General features: G+C 32.6%; 2 protein-coding genes across 6 annotated transcripts; one reads left to right on the top strand and one right to left on the bottom strand.

Moving 5' to 3' along the window:
- Positions 1 to 5,630: 5,630 nt before the first annotated feature.
- LOC106757008 (G-type lectin S-receptor-like serine/threonine-protein kinase CES101) lies at positions 5,631 to 8,927 on the bottom strand. 4 transcript variants are annotated; one of them, XM_014639594.2, is made up of 7 exons: positions 7,766 to 8,927; positions 7,569 to 7,679; positions 7,237 to 7,448; positions 6,639 to 6,849; positions 6,298 to 6,535; positions 6,094 to 6,235; positions 5,631 to 6,015 (listed from the first exon to the last, which is right to left on the bottom strand). In XM_014639594.2, the coding sequence occupies exons 1-7, from the start codon at positions 8,919 to 8,921 to the stop codon at positions 5,719 to 5,721; spliced, it is 2,367 nt and encodes a 788-aa protein (XP_014495080.1). In that variant the 5' UTR covers positions 8,922 to 8,927; the 3' UTR covers positions 5,631 to 5,718. The 4 variants fall into 4 exon arrangements, with proteins under 4 accessions (XP_014495080.1, XP_022634716.1, XP_022634717.1 ...); XM_022778995.1 differs by having other exon boundaries at positions 7,569 to 7,676; XM_022778996.1 differs by lacking the exon at positions 5,631 to 6,015 and having other exon boundaries at positions 6,101 to 6,218.
- A 3,243-nt stretch (positions 8,928 to 12,170) lies between these two features.
- Positions 12,171 to 17,394, top strand: LOC106757148 (actin-related protein 5). 2 transcript variants are annotated; one of them, XM_014639745.2, is made up of 12 exons: positions 12,171 to 12,271; positions 12,403 to 12,473; positions 12,813 to 12,937; positions 13,622 to 13,666; positions 13,920 to 14,022; positions 14,290 to 14,399; positions 15,038 to 15,147; positions 15,237 to 15,327; positions 15,411 to 15,851; positions 15,938 to 16,065; positions 16,324 to 16,663; positions 16,746 to 17,394. In XM_014639745.2, the coding sequence occupies exons 1-12, from the start codon at positions 12,171 to 12,173 to the stop codon at positions 17,247 to 17,249; spliced, it is 2,169 nt and encodes a 722-aa protein (XP_014495231.1). In that variant the 3' UTR covers positions 17,250 to 17,394. The 2 variants fall into 2 exon arrangements, with proteins under 2 accessions (XP_014495231.1, XP_022635120.1); XM_022779399.1 differs by lacking the exons at positions 12,171 to 12,271; positions 12,403 to 12,473; positions 12,813 to 12,937 and adding an exon at positions 13,136 to 13,154.
- The last annotated feature ends 1,517 nt before the right edge of the window (positions 17,395 to 18,911 follow it).

Here is an 18,911-nt window from a genome sequence, read left to right as displayed (position 1 = left end):
CATAGGAATTAACATCTTCATAAGAATCAATAGAAACAACTTTGGCATTTTTCTGCACATTAGCAAAATAAACAAACAAAACAAAGGAACATAAGAATTTGATTGATAACTATGTTTTAGAAGCAATTATTTTCTTAAAAGATTAGGACCAAGTTACTAACCCTATACTGGTCACATGTACCATCAACAACACGGTAAGGGTAATCCTCCTCGGAATCGATGCCGCCATGGTTGATGATGAACTCAAATGCATAGTCCATAAGTCCTCCTCCATTGCATCTCATGTTATATATTGTATCACAATCGTTCTGATAATGAAATCAATTCGCGAGTCACTATCTTATTAATTCCTTCCACAGGACCAATTGCTGAGAATGACCAACAACTCCCTATATTAAAGAAAATAATCATTAAACAAAAATCTCAAACTAACCTTAAAAAATTACAGGTTGTTAAGACAAAGATCACTCAAGAAACTCATTTGTCAGAATACAACTACAAACACCGAAGCACTCTCCTAAGCTAAAGTAACTTTCTTTAAATTATTATTTTGACCTTTTTACTCAGGTTAAAATGTAGAGAATATTAAATATTCTTGGACAACAGAAGAGAAAAAAATTGGTATGGTGCACAGAGACAAAGAACTATAAAAGTGATTGGTAGGTTTTAAGTATTATAATATGTTCAGATAACGTATATTTTTGCTACGTCATAAAATATGTAGACCTATTATAACGTACAAAACTATGTACGTCATAATTCATTTTTATACGTCATAAAATATGATTTTTGTACTAGTGTCAATGACTTTAGTTTCTTACGCTCTGCTTATTTATTATAGACAAAAATAAATTTCATGATTCAATATTTGCACGAAGAAGTGTAATGTAAAGAGAAAGAGAATGGCTACACAAGAAATTGGTTTAGTCTTTTGGGCCAGTTTCTTCCTATACCACCATACTTTTCTTTGTGCACTCTTAAAACTCCTTGAAAAAAAAACTTTTAGTGAAATTATTTCATATTCTTTTTGTTTCATCCTTTTGAAATATAATTATTATTTATGATAACTTTATATTTTATGATCAAAATTCATTTTGCAATGGTTTTATCATCTTTTTATTGTTTTTAAAAAAGTGTGTGATAAGTTATTGTATTATGCATGCAAAGTGTGCTTTTAATCACATTTTTAAGATTGTTTTTATTGAAACTCAACGTAGATTGAAATACAATATGAACATTGTTCCTTTTTTCTTCTTTTCTAGTTTACTTTTTTTTCTGATTATTTTTATATTTTAAACTCCTCAATCAATTGTTAGAAAACAAATTTTCTGAAAATTTATTCATGAATTATTTTTTTAAAAATACCAGTTCACCTCCTTAACAACACACATCTAGTTTTATTTACAAATAATTAACAGAACACAGATTGAAGAACCATACTAGAAAGATTTTATCAAAAGTTATGTTGGATATATGGAATAAAATAATGATGAAGGTCATGAAAAAGAAAAAAAAAATCCTTTTGATTCTTCGAAGGGTACTTTTAGGATGTTAACATTATTTTTGTAAATATACATATTTTTCTAAAACAAAGTCAATGTGTTCACATTAGTGTCTAATAATTTTTGTACTGATAACTTAATCAAGAACATTAGAAATGAAATGAAAAATATTAGTATATAGTATATAGTATATTGTGATTGAAAATTGAATTGACGGTGTTGATGGGAGATAGAAGATAGATATATGCATGGCCAGGTTTCAATTCCATTTAGCTTATACGATCATGGTTCAACTAATTTTTCATTTAATAGTTACTACCATATTCTAGATAAATGTCCCGTTTTTCAATAATTTTCTTACTATTCAACACCTGCCACCATTTCAACTATATTAAATTGCTATTGTCTTCAGTTATATTATTTTTATATGTCACAACATTTTCGTAAATAACTTTGAATATTTCCAAATGTCAATCGTTTGAATGTCAGTCAACTAGGGATCAATGCTTCTAGGAAACGGTTATATGTATCAATTGAAGAGGGTGGGAAATGGTCAATTATTTGTATTTTTATTAATGAAATAACACTTTATTTTTATTTAAATAGGTGCATAATATGTTCCATTAAGAAAATCTTACTTTAATTACAAATAAAAAATTTAATTAAATAGAAAAAAATTATACCTACTAATAACTATATATTAAATTTAGGTTTATAAATATAAGTAGAAAAGTTAATTTTAATTAAGTAGGGTATGAGTTAAACCGACGAAAAAAGAGAAATGGCTTTCACTAAAAACTTAAAGATTTCTAAAAATTAGAAAAGGGTTTAAAATACTAGTTTACTGTTAATTGGAAAGTTTAAAAATAAAAAAATGGATAATTTTAAAATAAAATATAAATATAATATCTTTGTATTTTCTGAGAATTTTTTTAAGCTACAATATCTCATTTCTTGATATAATTCCTTATATTGATTTATTTATGTCCTAAATTAGATTTGCTACTTATCTGTGTTCATGCTAAGTTAAAATAAATTTGGTATATATTTATGACTTTGACGAAATTCAAGAAGAAAGTATTATTTCACAAAACATGTGTAAAATAATAACGCTACGTTAAAATAGTTTGATTCATATTTATGACTTTAACGAACTTCAATAAGAGACTATTAATCAACAAAAAAATGTGCGAAATAAGTGAATTAGAGCATGAATATTTGTGTATGTTATTATTTGTTGGAAATTTAAGTATATGTTATCGAGATAATTACATACGCTCATATATGGTGATTATTGGCATATTATTAAACCATATTACTTATTGTATTATCCAACAAGTTTAAAACATTTTAACTAATTCATATAATATTTAATGTAATTAATTAATAAATCTATAAAGTGTAAAGGCTATTAATTTTAGAAAAAAAAAACAAAAAGAAGAGAGGTTGCCAGGTGTATGCAAAAAAAAAAAAGGATAGATTAAAATGAAAAAGGGAATTATATAAGTAAAAACTTTTAAAAGCTGAAGTCTTTCTCTGCATGCACTGTCCTCCAATTTCCTGAGTTTCCTTCTCCTCCATCTCTCTAAAATCCTCTTCTTACTCACTGAAATCCTCAATCCACTCTTCTTCTATCTCCTAGCATATTACGTCTAAGTGTTGAGGATCTTTTACTTTCACCTCCCAACTTTCCGTGTTCTTCAATTTGGTAAGTTAGAATTTCTCCTCCATGCTTTTGAGAAGCGGTGATCATGCAATAGAACCATTGCATGTAGCTTCCTTATGTTTTCCTCCAATTTTTAATCAAATTTAGGTTCTAAGAGAGTTGTTCTCTGTCATCAATGGATGAATTTTAGGTATTTCTAATTTCGCGGTTCAAGAGAATAGTTGGGTCATCTTTGAGCTTGGCTGCCAATTAGGGGTAAGGGAAGCTGGGTAATTTCTTTGAATTGATTGCATGATATGTGTATGTGCTAAAATTTGGAATCTTTATGTTGTTTGAGTCAAGTCTTAGGTTGTTAGTGGGCATGTTCTAAAATGTTGAATGTGATGAAACTGTGTTGTGATATTCTGGGACTGAGATTACTTGTTATATGAGGCTGTAATTAATCTTGTAGAAGTAAGGAATCAATTATAAGTGTAGATAATGAAACAAGTAAGTTAAATATACTGGTTTTATAGTGTTTCAAGCCCTGTAAGAGGAAGTGATGTAGTGATTTTTAGATTCAGAGATTAGGAGCTGAGTTGGGTTGGTGGGGCACTTTAGGCAAGTCATTTATGACTTATTAGAAGTGTCAAAATGGTTAAAATAGTTTCCAAGTAGTAAATTTAGTTTTGGATCTATAGGTAGAAAGTTAAATGAATTTAGATGTTTTAGGTTATGTTAAAGGAACTAGAGGGGTCAATCTTAGAAATTGAGGTTATAAATGGCTTTGGTCAGTTTGGACCACTTAGGTAAGTTATATGTGACTTGTAGGAAGTGATAAAATGGTTCAAAACAACTTCTAATTGGTAAATTCATATTTAACACCCTAAGTTCGTCTAATGGAAGTCTTAGAAGGGAAATTGATGCATAAACACTAAATTATGGGATTAAGAATGATTAGAACAAGTTAGGCAAGTCTAATTAATTATATAGATCGAGTTTTGAGTGCTTAAAATTCACCAAAAGGCTTAAAACGAAACTTAGGGGTGTGAGTTCTTCCAAATCTGCAAAATCTGCAGAAAATTATGCAGAATCCACGCCTGGGTGCCCCAAAAGGGCGCTGGGCGCCCTTTGATTCGGCATTTGCCAGAATTATGGCGCCCGGGCGCCCCTAAAGGGCGCTGGGCGTCCTTTTCTGCTGTTGCTTTTACTTTTGATAGTTTAGGGGGTTCCGGACGTCCGTTTTGGACGTTCTTTAGGTCGTTCTGGGGGTTTTAGACCCTTCTGGAACTGTTGGTGATGGTTTCAAAGTCATTTCCTTGTCTAATTATGAGTTCATTGGATTTTGGATCGTTTGTGGTTTTTTTTGAAGTGAAATTAATGTTATATATATGTTTGTATGCAATGTAAAGTTGAAGGGTTACATGTACATGGTTTTATATTGATTCGGTGAGATAATGTCATGGTATTTTGGTGGTTCATGTGTTGAGTTAAGTTTCAAAGTAAAAGTATGTTATTGGACGTAATTCCATGATCCTCAAGGGAGGTTACATGGTGGTGCCACTATAGTTTGTCGTGATTGACCATATGAATGGCCGGAGTTCAGGATGGGGTTTACCTTGACATTCTAATGACCATCCATGCTCAATTAGAGAGTGATGAGTCATGTAGTGATAGGAGGAGGTCCTAGTCTTGGGTGTCTCCATTTTATATGGGCCAAGATGAGTTTGGTTGGACTTACACTTGTGTGTGGTCGGGTAAAACCCCTCGGCAATGGCTTTGCAAAGTAGTAGAGCCACCACAAGTGCACAAACCTCTGGAACTCGACATTTCATATTAGTCCGGACGGTCAAATCACGTGGTCTGTCATTGGTATCAATCAAATGCATTTATTTACAGTTTGTGTTGTATTATTGTCATTACATGCTTGAAATACTTGATTGATAACATGTTTTATTTTATTATACCTAGCTTACCCTTGTATTTGTTTGTTGTATGTGCTTGCCTTTCCCCCTTGCGATGATTATCCAATCCTTTGGATGTGAGAAGTAGCTGATGATGTACCCTTGGAGTGAGCATTGGAGAACGAAGAAGTCACAGCTTCAAGTTCTTAGGACCTTTTCTAGCTTTTGTTTTGACAATGTTCTATATTTTTGGAAACAATCTTTAGGCATCCTTAAATCTTTAGTTGGTCATATATTTTGGAGAATTATTAAACTTGTATCAAATTTTAAATTTCAGCCATATTTTTGGATGATTGTATGCTTAATACTGTCCTATATTAACTCTTAACTGTTTTCTCGTACTATAATAGCTGAATCCTATTATATGTATGTCTATATAATATTTGAGATGTCACATAAAGTACATAATAATATAATTTTTAGGATGTTAAATAAAGTACATAATAATATAATTTTTAGGATGTTAAATGTAAAATAGAATACAATATAAAAGACTTTGATTTATCTTGTGCCTAATAACTTCCAATAAATGTCACATTTAGATTAAAATGAGAACATTATTGAAGAGAGTGAGTAAGAAAGTATACATTGAGAATTTGTAAATAAGTTATCTGGCAGATATGATTGACATGGTGATGTCATTATTGGAGTAATATTTATGTTGGTCTGTCTCCTTGAGAGTTTTGATGGTATAAAGTGGTGGTTGTATAGGTGAAGGTAATTCACAATTTTCATTTGAAATAAAAGAAATGACCTCAAGCATACTTGGTCTATCCTTTGCTTTGTCTTGAGTGCACAACAAACCTATATGAATGCATCGTATAACTTGTATCTGATGGCATGAACCATTCACCATTTTGTCAATCAGCTTTAGAGCTTCTCCTTCATTCCATAATTGCCATGCCTGAAACAACAAATTATATATTACGTACCCTCTTAAATTTTAACTGCATCCTTTACTCATTTAGGGTACGTAACTTACATATCCTATCAGATTCAGCGAAAAATCCTCACTAATATTTTTCTTTCCAGTCACAATCTCTAAGAGTAATACGCCAAAGCTGTATACGTCTGTTTTTGTTGAGATAACTCCACTCAGAGCATATTCTGGAGGCATATAACCACTGTAAAAATGTTAAAAACTTACACAATATGTCAAAAAAAATTTAATTACATAAATACTTACTATGTTCCAACCACTCTATTTGTTTTCTCTTCTAATATTGTCCATTTAAGTATCCGAGCCATTCCAAAATCAGATATTTTTGGATTTAACTCATTGTCCAACAAAATATTACTACTCTTCAAATCTCTGTGTATCACTTTTAATCTTGAATATTGATGTAAATACACAAGTCCCTGAGCAATTCCTTCTATTATTTTGTACCTTATCTTCCAATCTAACACACTTCTTTTGTTGGCATCTATTTAGAAGAAAACCACAATGAACAATTAATAAAAAAGATCAAAGTCTTGAATATGTTATTGAAAATGACTAAGCATATTAGATGAGAATATTTTTCATACCGAAAAGGTATAAATTCAAACTTTTGTTGGCCATGTATTCATAGACTAATATTCTTTCTTCTCTGTCAATGCAAAATCCTAAAAGCCTCACTAGGTTAGTGTGCTGCAGTTTCACAATCACCATAGCTTCATTTCTGAACTCTACCAATCCTTGTCCCGAGCTTTTTGAAAGTCTCTTTATAGCTATTTCTTCACCATTTGCCAATTTCCCCTAAGAAAATACAAATTTCCTTATTTATTTATCAAGTATTCACCAAATCCCAAAAAAATAGTCATATAGTATACCAATTCACATAGTGTAATACCATGATAAATTACACGGTTGATTAAATAAATTAAAGAAAAAAATTATATTTTAATAAGATAGTTGGTCAAGATGAGGGACAATACTAGTACTAATGCTTTCTTTTTAATAAATATAGTTTTGTCTATAAAGACTTTTAGTATATAGACTATATATTTTATTTATTTGAGTTGGTTATAAATCACCGATTTCCGAAATTTTAAATTTTGAAGAGAATTTTTTAAATGTGCATATAAAAGGATTTAAGAAATATGTGTAAAATAGTTTTATAGTAACCTTAAGCGAACTGATTACCTTGTAAACAGGTCCAAAACCACCCTCTCCAATCTTATTAGCCAAAGAGAAATTGTCCGTTGCCTGAAGAATGGTTATAAAGTCGAATTTATGTGTATCACTGCCTGTCCTCTTCTCATTCCATTCTTCTCTTCCTTCATCGCATGCATTAGAAATTTCAGTATTTTCTCCAATGTCAGAGAATACATTTGTTCGCTTCTTACGATTTTCAACTGTATATATTTGATCATACATAAAAAAAAAATAATAAGAACTTCAAAGATATATACTCTTTTTTGAATTCTCATGTATACTATCTTATGATTCAGAATTTCCAAACAATGTAGATTAACCTCTTTGTTTTTGTTTTCTCCCAAACATGATAAAGGATGCAATGAATGAGAGTATGAGGAGAAGAACTCCAACCGCAGCACTAGCAATCCATATTCTCCTCTTCTTGCCTTCTGCATCAGAAGAAGACTGTTAATTCTACATATATATGTGAAATGTAATAAACAACTACTACGTACTGCTGTGTGTATGAACTTACTGGCTTTGGTTTCGCTGAGAAAGAAGAAAATTGGACGGCCAACACCGGAGTTAGACTCAACAAAGTGTGATGTGTATCTGCTCCATATTTCACAGCCAGTTGCATCCTTGAATGCGTAAGTGTAAGCCTCACAGGAGCAATTTTTCAAACACCTCATCCAGCAATCAGAAATGGTCATGTTCTCTCTTTCATCAAATATGTATCCTTTTCTTGACATTGCTCCAAAACTATTCCAACTTGGCAAGTACAAATCACCATCTTCCCTACATTTGGGAGGCTGCGGCATTGTACAACCAGGCACAATCTCACTGCCAACACAGGAGTAAGAGACACCAGTAGCATTGATTATACCCAATGGTCCCATGATCAGATAACCAGAAACTGGAGAATATTCAAAGTAAGTCACACTTTCGTTTGAAAAGAAAGTGAAGTTGAACTTCTCTCTGTCAAGTGATGAAGATATCAGGTTGCTAAAACTTCCATTTCTCCACTCTCCACTGGCCCAAATAATGTCCCCTCTCCATCTAGTAATCAATTGGTTGATTTTGGGGTCAAGGCTGAGAGAGAAAGACCCTGACCAAAGAGTTTTGTAACTTCTCCTTGCTGTTAGAGACCACTTGTGGCCACTGTGCTTGTCATAACCAAGCTTCATCCCCGGTAAAATAGTGTCTGTGGGGTAATCAAAGCTCTGCCATAACACCCTTTTCACAGATCCATCTAAGTTCAATTCATGAAGCACAAAGTTTCCTGTATCTAGCAAAGAGGCTCTAACACTTTTGTTACTTTCTGCTTCAACTGAATATAGCATCATAGTGGTAGTACTTGACACAATTTTGAGGTTGCCATATTCATCAATGGTGAGAACTCCGGGATCATCGTGGATTGGATTGTCCCTGTTGGCAAGCCAAACATAGTAATAGTACTTATTGGCTGATATGCCAAGGTAGAATTTGGTGCTAGCTTCAGACCCATCATCAAGCTGAAAGAAACGCAGTGTATATAAAGATGAAGGCGAAATCAAACGGTCGGTTGCTGCAAGGGGATGGCCTTGGAGCAGCGTGTCTTCCCTCAAGTTTGAAGGCTTTGCAAGTTGCAAAAAACATGTAAAAGTGATGATGATGAAGCATAGCACTCTGTTGCTCAAAGTGAAAACCATTTTTCCTTGCACTTAGCACAATCTGAAGTTAGCACATATACATATAGATAGACGGGGTCAAAAATCTACAAAGCATAAACATTTTCTTCTTATATTTCTTTTAGAAAAATATTTATGAGATAATTTTATCTAATGCTCATCTCTTTTTTCTTTCTTTCTTTCTCTGACTAACGTTTCTTAAATTATAACTGATTATTGTCGGTTGTTGGTATATCTACCAAGAATTTTATCAAGGGAAAGCCACGAGACACAATGAAGACAATGTCAATGAGATTTAGAATCATAAATAAACCTAAAAGTTAAATAAAAATAGTAATGCTTTAGAAGGGAGCATGTGAAGGCAGGTACAATAAATGCTAAAGGTTATCCATTATTATTATTATTATTATTATTTTTCATACATAATCATAACTTTTTTTCAAAATTAAAAGCATAAAATACATTTAAAAATATTTTAAGTGTAGCCCGAACGTGGAGTAAATTTATAAACTCGACTTATCCAAATATACTTTAGCATGTGAAATTGGATTATCATTAGGTTGATTTGTGTTTACTTTGGTTGATCCAATTATCATTAGTATGATCCATTCATCTCACTCTCCATTCCATAGCTATTCCATGCCTAAACACACTTTGTTAAATGTCAAACCAATGCCATGCAATTTTATCATTCATAGATTCCAGCCTTTCACAACACTTACATTAAAAACAAGATTAAATGGATAATCACTACTATTTTTCTTTCCGCTTAGAATCTCTAACAAAATTGGAACCGTCAGTAGGAACCCGTTGGAGCTTCTGTGAGATAAAATCCGATGAAGCTAAATTGAAACATTAAAACTTTACTGCTTTACCAGTTCTTTTTTATTTATATGTGTTGGCTATTCTCGTCAGACACGAGGTTTCACATATTCACAATATTGAATTCCAACATCATTAAATAATGATGGTCAAACGAAGTATTATAATACTTTGAAACTTTAATCTCTTACGTGTGATAATCTTATACACTTTTCACAAACATATACATTTGTAGGACAGCAATATTAATTACCATAGTAATCATAGAAGTAGGAGGATTATTATAGTATATGCACTCACCATTTTTTCTGGCAACAAGAAAGTGTATCTGACACCACCCAGCTGTCAAATTATAGCAGTGACCACAAATTTTGCTTGAGTCTCTGCTCCGTATCTCACAGCCACTTTCATCATCTTTAGCATAAGAGTAAGCCTCATAACAGCAATTATTCAAGCACTTCTTCCACCAATCCAAAATTTGTGAGGTTCTCATCACTTTCATCAAATTTGAAACTCTTCCCTGAAATTAATCCGTAGCTATTCAGCTACCCGGTACAAACTATCATAATGTATACATTTGGGAACACTTGTCATTGAACAACCAGATAGAATGTAAACACTGACGCATGAAAAAGAAGAACCAGAAACGCAGCCCTATATTGAACCTGAAGGTTCTATGTAACTTGCATGATATGACACATAGGTTTCATTTTGTCTAAATAGTAATCAAAGTCGAAGTCCTTCTGGTAAGCTGGGGACTTTAGATTGGCAAAGTTTCTATTGCTCCATTGCCCCCTACTCCAAAAAATATTCCCTCTCCACCATAATTGTTTCGTTGGGCTCAAGGGAAAGGGCGACCCTCACAAATAAGTCTCTTCACTTCTTCGTGATGTTATAGACAAATTTTGACCAGTTTTTCTGTCAAACCCTAGTTTCATCCCATCATAAGAACGTGTGAGAGGTGATCAAAGCTTTGTCATAATATCCTCTTCAAAGATCCATTTTGGTTCATTCCACGAAGCACCTATCTTGCAATATGAAGTTGAAGGTAGTAGTAATAATACTATTCTTATTGTTAACTTGTCTTCTAGCAACAGAAGAATATGATAGTGAAATTTTTTTCTGTTTCATGTGAGATTAAATTAGTCTCAAAATCTATTTCTTATATCAGATCATAATTCATCGATTGTGAGAACGGTGAATCGTTGGCGTGTCTGTATTGACTATCCCAAAATTCGGATTAGTTGAAGTTTCAGCTGATTTTCCAATTCCAAGGTAAAAATCTCCAGAGCCTTCGTGTTGAAAGAAACTCATTGTATACCAACCTGTAGGTGAAATCAAACAGTCACTTGTTGAGAACTCATTACCTTGTAGTAAGTGTCTGTGTTCAAGTTTGAAGGTTTCCTTATGTGCATCAAACAAGTGAAAGCATAGCATATATAGTTTGACTGATAGCCCTTGTTATAATGAACAAGTCTAGAACAACAATCTTTAAATCTTAATGATGTGATTATATGCCATTATGAAAAAAAATTGAAAAAGAATAAACATTATTATTTGACCTAGAAAGAACAATAAACCTTTTGGAATGAGTCCTTTACGCTTGCATTTGTTTTATGATTCTGGTTTAAATTTGCTTCTTGACTTTGTATTTTGTAATGAATTCTAATATATCAGTACTTATATTAAGATAAATATATTTTTGTTTATTAATTGAAGGAAGAACAAAATATTTTTATTTATCTTAATGTAATATTCTTATAAATTAAATTTCTAAACCAAAAAAAAAATTATATAAAAAATTAATGATATACTTATTATAGACTTAAAATTAACTATAAAGCATTCCAACTAAAATTAATAATAAGTATAGTCTTAAATTTTCTCACTAACTGTTAATGTTAATTTTTTGTAACCTGTACCTACTATTGAACAACCTTACACTTCAATTCTATATATTTTCCATCAATTTTATTCTTTTGCTTTATTTTATTATTTAAAAATGATTTTATTATTGCTTCTGTAAAATATAAACATTTTATTAAAAAATGTTTCAAACAAAAAAATTATTCATGAAACAAATTCCAAAAATATTATTGTTAAACTTTATTTATACAATTTAATATTATTTCATTTATTATGAGTACTTTTTTTGCATTCATAACGATTAATTATAATAATAAATTATACATATTGGCATTGGCAAGATGGCTGCTAAAGGAAGACTGCCTTATTGCATGGCTTAACAAAAATAGAGGAAAAAGAACACTTTTTTAACTTCAATGGACCGTTTCTACTGCACCCGACCCGTATTGTGGTTCGGGTTAGCCGGATCGGTCGGAGCTCACCATGTCTGGTACTTATGTTGTTCACCATTTGCAAAGTTTGTCAAGTTGCAGGAACACTCAGAATTAAGGTCACTTCTTCTTCTTCTATTCCACTTACACAATGCCATTCATCTCCAAAATTCAGCGCCAATCTGATTACACCCTCTTCAGCTCCGCCACTCCCATCGTCATCGACAATGGGGCCTCCTATTTCCGTATTGGGTATTTTCCCGAACCCTAATTTCCTCACAAAATTTAAACTTTATTTTTGGGCTTACTTGTTTTTCACATTAGCTCGTGACCGGGTTGTTGATTTTAACTTTAAAAGTTGGCTACTTTTGGTGAATTATCAGATGGGCTGGAGAGACTCAACCTCGTGTTGTTTTCCGCAGCATTGTCCAACGGCCACGCCACAAAGCCACTGGTATCATATTCTACGTTTTCACCATGTTTTCTTGTTCTTCTCCATCTTAGTTACTATGTTGTGTATTTGTTTTTGTTGTTTGTGTTTGTCCAGAATGTTGGTGAAACTGTGTAGGTAATGTTATTGTAGTTGTTAACTTGTTACGCCAATTTTTATTTTTTGTCTTGGTGCATTTTCGTCAGTTTATTTCATTTAGTAAAAAACATAAAATGGGACTGAGATATATTTATTTTTGCGAGTTCATGGTCTCTTATATTTAGGAGGAACCTTTCTTATGAGCTATTGGCAATGAGCCAACAAAAATGTTGAATAATTATTTGGAACACTATTGTTACACAGGAGAAATTGTCACTATTGTTGGTGACCATGATCCAGCATTAATGAAATACTTTGACTGTAGTCGCACTGGACCCCGCTCAGCGTTTGACAGCAATGTAGTTTACCAATTTGAAATGATGGAATATGTAAGTTTTTCCTCATAACAATCCTGTGAGTATGTAAAGGACTTGTTTTTTGGAGTCATTTCAATGTAAATTTTATTAAACGTTTAGAATTCAGTTTCGATGATCTTATTCTAACCTGTGATTTGTGTTGGTTCTTGCATGGGTGTTATATGCACGTGAAGTTGCATTTCTATTTCAGGAAATGGTCTATTTGGGAAGCTGCATGTTAGAATCATAGGTTATACTTTTGTTATTGCTATATGAGAACTGATGAGATATCTTTGTTTAGTTGTTGATTTGTGCAAATTGGACACCAGTATAAGCAGTAACTCCTAAGGATTAGTGTATTCAAGCCTTGGGATACTCTATTCTAAAATGTTTAGTGAAAGTATCCAAATTCCAAAATATACTCTGTTTTCCTCTGTATGGATTCTAGGTTTTAAATTGTGTTAATATTGCTAAAAGTATATATTGTTTGAACATGTCCAAAATTCTTCTTTTTTTGCCTAGAATATGAACCTCAGCTTTTCAAGGTCTTACAATTACATATTGATAATAACCTGGGATAATCTCTAGCATAGTGGTGCCTTGCACTAGGCAATACTAAGGTTCCTTTTCCTAGTATATATTATATGCAGGAACTATTTTCCTGGTTTGAGACAATGGATAAATTGATGTGTTACTATAATTTTCTTTCATTTATAGATTTTGGACTTTGGATTTGACCGGTTGGGAGCAACAGGATCAGAGGTATGTCCATTACAGGAATAGCATTTTTCATTTTTCTTCCCTTAGCATTTTGTTTGTTATTTCTTTTGTGATGACATTTTAAACTTCAATAAACCACCACTACTACTTTTGGTATGTTAGTAAACTTATTGGTCTCTGTAGTTTAACTAGGAGTTCCTTGATTTGATGAGTACAATTTTTTCTCTTTTCAAACTTTGACATTTTAAATTATTTAACTCACTCTTTTCTATCTTTATGTTTAATGTCGGAGCAGATTGATCATCCTGTCCTGATCACTGAATGTGTATGCAACCCAATTCAGTCTCGTAGTAAAATGGCAGAACTTCTTTTTGAGACATATGGAGTTCCATCTATAGGTACCAATACTTTATTAATCCTAACAAAAAGAAAAAGAATAGTTTTTTCCAAGTAGTCTATGTAGGAACTGGAATGTTGGCTTGCCTGTTGTCTAATGCCCAATCTTTCCGCCAAGGCAAGTCTTTAGTGAAAAACGAATTTCGAATTATGTCCATCTAGACCGCATTTGACATCTTGTCACATAGTAGTTACTAGTTTGGACCTAATCATGGACACATATTTTTTGCTACTCTATACTAGATATTTATGCTTCTCTGTTATGGCAGCCTTTGGTGTTGATGCGGCATTCAGCTACAAATATAATCAACAACATGGTGTTTGTAATAAAGATGGCCTTGCTTTGTGTCCTGGATTCAATACGACTCATGTGATTCCGGTATGCTTTATGTGATATTTATGGATATTTATGCAAAGGAAATAACTTATCATTCGTTGACGTTGTAGATCACATTTATATCGTAATTCTTTAGTCTGATTGCTTACTTTTGAGCATTCGATGACCCTCTATGTAGGAGGGGTGTATAAGATGAAAAAATTGCGGACATGTGTGCCTTTTGCCAAGTAAAAGTTATATCTTTTTTAAATTGGACCTCACTTGCTGTGCTGCTATCAGACTTTCTGTTCTCTGTCATTAATAATATTGTTGATCTGTATAATTTTTTCCAGGAAGATTTAGGAATCGGTAATTTCCTTCCATTCCACTTCTAAAATATTTAAAATTCGAAAGATGAATGGCTTAACACAATTTTTCATCTCTTTATAAAAGATGGTGTGAACAGTTTTTAAGCTAAAATATGTTCCCACCTTATTTTATGAAGGCTGTTTCCTTCTATGGGGAAAAAACCATGTATAAGAATACCGTTGAATAAATTGGAAAAGTATTCATCAAACTATTTAAATAAAATTCAATGACCATTCTGCTTTATTGCATAGTTGCTGATTTAGATAACCTTATCAGGTGTATGAAGTGTTATAACTCTTAATAATAATTTTTTCACATCTCTATATTTCCAGTTTGTAGATGGGGAGCCTATATATAAAGGATGTTGCCGAACCAATGTTGGTGGGTTCCATGTGACTGATTATTTAAAACAACTTCTTTCACTTAAATATCCTTATCATATGTGAGTATAAATTATCCTTGCTCTGCTATCATATTAACCCTTCTGTTAAAGACGTAGTATTTCTTAGTCTTTTAAAATTCTCAATGCAGGGCTAGATTTACATGGGAAAAGGTTGACGACCTGAAGATGGAACATTGTTATATTGCACCAGATTATGCTTCTGAAGTTCGACTTTTTCAGGTAAGGAAAGGCTCTTCTTTTCAGTCTAAGTTTATAAACTATTTATCCGTTTCTAAGATTTTACTTCATTAATGGTTTGACAGAAAAAATCTAAGGAGGCTAAAGAAAAAACCAGATGTTGGCAGCTCCCTTGGGTTCCACCCCCTACGGAGGAGCCTCCTTCTGAAGAAGAGATTGCTAGAAAGGCAGCAATAAGAGAGAGACAGGGTCAAAGATTACGTGAAATGGCAGAGGCAAAGAGGTCCTCTAGAATAAACGAATTGGAAAATGAATTGCATGGTTTGGAATTTCTTCTAAAACAGCTTGAACAAGTTGAAGACAGTGATATTCCATCTTTCCTAGCAGAGACTGGTTATGTCTCTAGGCAGGAGATAGAATCTGCCCGCATTAAAGTTACTCAATCTTTACGTAAAGCAAAAGGTGAACCAAAGAGTGAACAAGCTGAAACCGAAAAAGCTGACTCTGGCATTAATGAAAAGTATTCTCTTATAAACATCCCTGATGACATGCTCTCCCCTGAACAGGTCAGTTTTGTATCTATTAGCTTATCAAGTTGTTCTCTGTGCGATGTGATATTGACCATGTACTTGTGGGTGTGCTTTGTTGATAGCTAGTTGAAAAAAAGAAACAGCTGTTACTCAAATCCATGTCAGATGGACGACAGCGAATGAAGCAGAAGCGTTATGAAGAGGAATTGGAGCGAGAAAGGAAACAACAGTTAGAGGAGGAAAAACGCCTGTATGTTTTATGCCAGTCAAAAAGCTTATCATCATCTCTACTTGGTAAAATGGAAAAAAAGAAAAAAAAAAAAAAAAAAAAAAAAAGCTTCCTTTACTTAGTATCTTATCAAGGGAGAGAAGGATTAGGTTATGGCTGTTGTACAAAACATGAATAAAATCTTGAGTCTTACCAAGGTTTGAGTACTTATAAGTTGTTGTTCTCTGTTGTGCTTTGAAACCTTTCTGATTGTTTATTGGCTGGCTCTTCTTACTATAGAGAGAACCCAGAGCTTTACTTGGAACAATTGCGTGCCAAGTACAAAGACCTTTCAGAGAAAGTTGACCAGAGAAAACGGCTCAAGACAAACGGAGATCATTCCAATGGAAATAACTTGTCCGGTGGCATTGGTCGTGGTGAGAGACTCAGTACTGCTCAGAGGGAGAGAATGCGGCTCTTAACAACTGCTGCATTTGATCGCGGTAAGGGTGAAGATACATTTGGTGCCAAAGATGAAGATTGGCAACTTTACAAATTAATGAGTAAAGATAATGATGATGGTGACGACGGACCAGATGAGGATGACACTGAGCTAGCTCGCATCTCTTCCAAGCTGCAGGTTAGCTTCGTAGCAATACTAACGTTGTGTGGATTGCGTTGATGACTAACAAAAATCTTGTTGAATTGTTGCATTGGTGTAGGACTTGGATCCAACATTCGTGCCGAAGCCAGAAACTGGTAGCTCTCAACCTGCTGAGGCGTCACGTGTTCGTCCTTTAACCAAAGAAGATTTTCAAATTGTTTTGGGTGTGGAAAGGTTCCGATGCCCTGAAATTTTGTTCAATCCAAACTGGATCGCAGTTGATCAAGCAGGGCTGGACGAGATGGCTGGGGTGTCAATAAGAAGGTTATCGTGTAAGGATGAAGAGCTGGAAAAGAGACTGACAAACTCCATACTTGTGACTGGTGGAAGTTCTATTTTCCCGGGCATGATTGAACGGCTTGAAGCCGGAATTAGGATGATTCGACCATGTGGATCACCCATTAAGGTTGTCAGAGCATTGGATCCTATTATGGATGCATGGCGTGGTGCTGCTGCATATGCAACAATCCCACTATTCCATACTCAAACCTTCAGTAGGATGGACTATTTTGAAAAGGGTGAAGATTGCCTCCGCAGTTATCAACTAAAATATTCATTGTAAATCGATTCATACCTCAATTTACACAATATCGTCTTGTTGCATAAATTCATATAGCATTGGTATTCATGCTACTTCTGCTTACTGAATTTGTTTTACTTCTCTTATAACGTGTTAAACATTTTTATTTTGTTCAAAGATTAATTTAAATCACATTACCACGTTTCATGTTGGGGACAAACAAAGTCCTACATAAAAAAAAAAAAAAAGAAATGAACATGGGTTTATATACACATAAGATACCTTCATTGATAAGAGGTCTTTTGGTGTGGTACCAAAAGCAAATCCGTGAAGATTTGGTCAAGAGCGAACGATATCTTATCAGTGTGGAGACTTACGTGCGAGTGTTGAATCTTCTTACATTTCATACCTTTCTAAATTATGTATAATAAAAAAATGAATAAAATATTTCTTCATGTGCTAGCTAAAAATTCTATATAAACGAAAATAAAAATACTATATGAAGAGTATCATGTTAATACTTGATAGTGTTATAAATAATAAACTAAAATTAAGGATGAAATTAGTTTTCGTTAGTATAAAGTATCTTGGGTTAAATATGTTTTTAGTCTCTATACTTTGGGGCGATTTTGGTTTTAGTCAATTTTCAAACTATGGTACAATTTAGTCCTTCAACTTTAGAAAACTCTGGTTTTAGTCTTTTTTACCAATTTTTTTTAACTTTATTTGTTGTTTCAAACACGTTTCATTATAGCATTTGGATTGTTTACACTGTTTGACACATTTTTGCTTCAATGTTAACTAAGTTATAGCATTTGGATTGTTTACACTGTTTGACACATTTTTGCTTCAATGTTAACTAAGAAACGTGTTTGAAACAACAAATAAAGTTAAAAAAAATTGGTAAAAAAGACTAAAACCAGAATTTTCTAAAGTTGAAGGACTAAATTGTACCATAGTTTGAAAATGGATTAAAACCAAAATCGTCCCAAAGTATAGGGACTAAACACATATTTAACCCAAGTATCTTTATTTAGGTCATTAAAAATAACGAATGATTGGTGTTTAAAAAAAATATACATAGAACATACCGTTTAATATATTTAACTTATGATTTAGATTTAAAGGTGGTTCAGAAGAATAAATAATAATTTACTCTCAAGTAATCAAACTATTAACATGCTTGTAAAGTAATTTATTTTACAGGGTTTAAGGAAATTCAAAAAATTCAAAACTTTCTAAATGTGTGCAGAAGTTCTCCATGGCCTCCAATGTCATTTATACTAAATACAACCAAATAAATCATACAAAGAATAGAACAAAAATAAATACAAGGAATAGAACAAGAATAAACTGACAAGAATAATATCAATTTACCAAACAGTTAAAATAAAAACACATTTCCAAATTCAATAAATTCGATCTAATCTTTCATTTCAATACTTAGAATTAACATATGAATCCAAGTTTAAATGGAATACAAGATGGAAAATAAAAAATCAAACATCCACTAATATTAAGTATATCTTACCATCATTATAGTGATAATCAATTGAAAAGCAAAAAATAAAAATAAAAATAAAAAAAATCTTACCAATTATTCATAAATTTAAAAACAAATTTTCAAAACCAATTGTTTATATTGTAATGACTAGTTTAAAATGTATTTTTAAGCTCACTTAACACAATTTTTTTTTATGTATC

Source organism: Vigna radiata, chromosome 3 (assembly GCF_000741045.1).
Source record: "Vigna radiata var. radiata cultivar VC1973A chromosome 3, Vradiata_ver6, whole genome shotgun sequence".
In the NCBI taxonomy this organism is placed as follows: Eukaryota; Viridiplantae; Streptophyta; class Magnoliopsida; order Fabales; family Fabaceae; genus Vigna; species Vigna radiata.
This window is presented reverse-complemented; position numbering and strand designations above follow the sequence as displayed.

Excerpts from the sequence above, each read along its gene's own strand:
- LOC106757008 (XM_014639594.2), bottom strand. The coding sequence starts at position 8,921 with ATGGTTTTCACTTTGAGCAACAGAGTGCTATGCTTCATCATCATCACT. Across the intron at positions 6,536-6,638 it reads TTTGAATTTATACCTTTTCG|ATGCCAACAAAAGAAGTGTG; the intron begins GTATGAAAAATA and ends TCTTCTAAATAG. Across the intron at positions 6,236-6,297 it reads AATAGAGTGGTTGGAACATA|TGGTTATATGCCTCCAGAAT; the intron begins GTAAGTATTTAT and ends ACATTTTTACAG.
- LOC106757148 (XM_014639745.2), top strand. The coding sequence starts at position 12,171 with ATGCCATTCATCTCCAAAATTCAGCGCCAATCTGATTACACCCTCTTC. Across the intron at positions 14,023-14,289 it reads ATATGGAGTTCCATCTATAG|CCTTTGGTGTTGATGCGGCA; the intron begins GTACCAATACTT and ends CTGTTATGGCAG. Across the intron at positions 15,148-15,236 it reads CTTAAATATCCTTATCATAT|GGCTAGATTTACATGGGAAA; the intron begins GTGAGTATAAAT and ends TTCTCAATGCAG.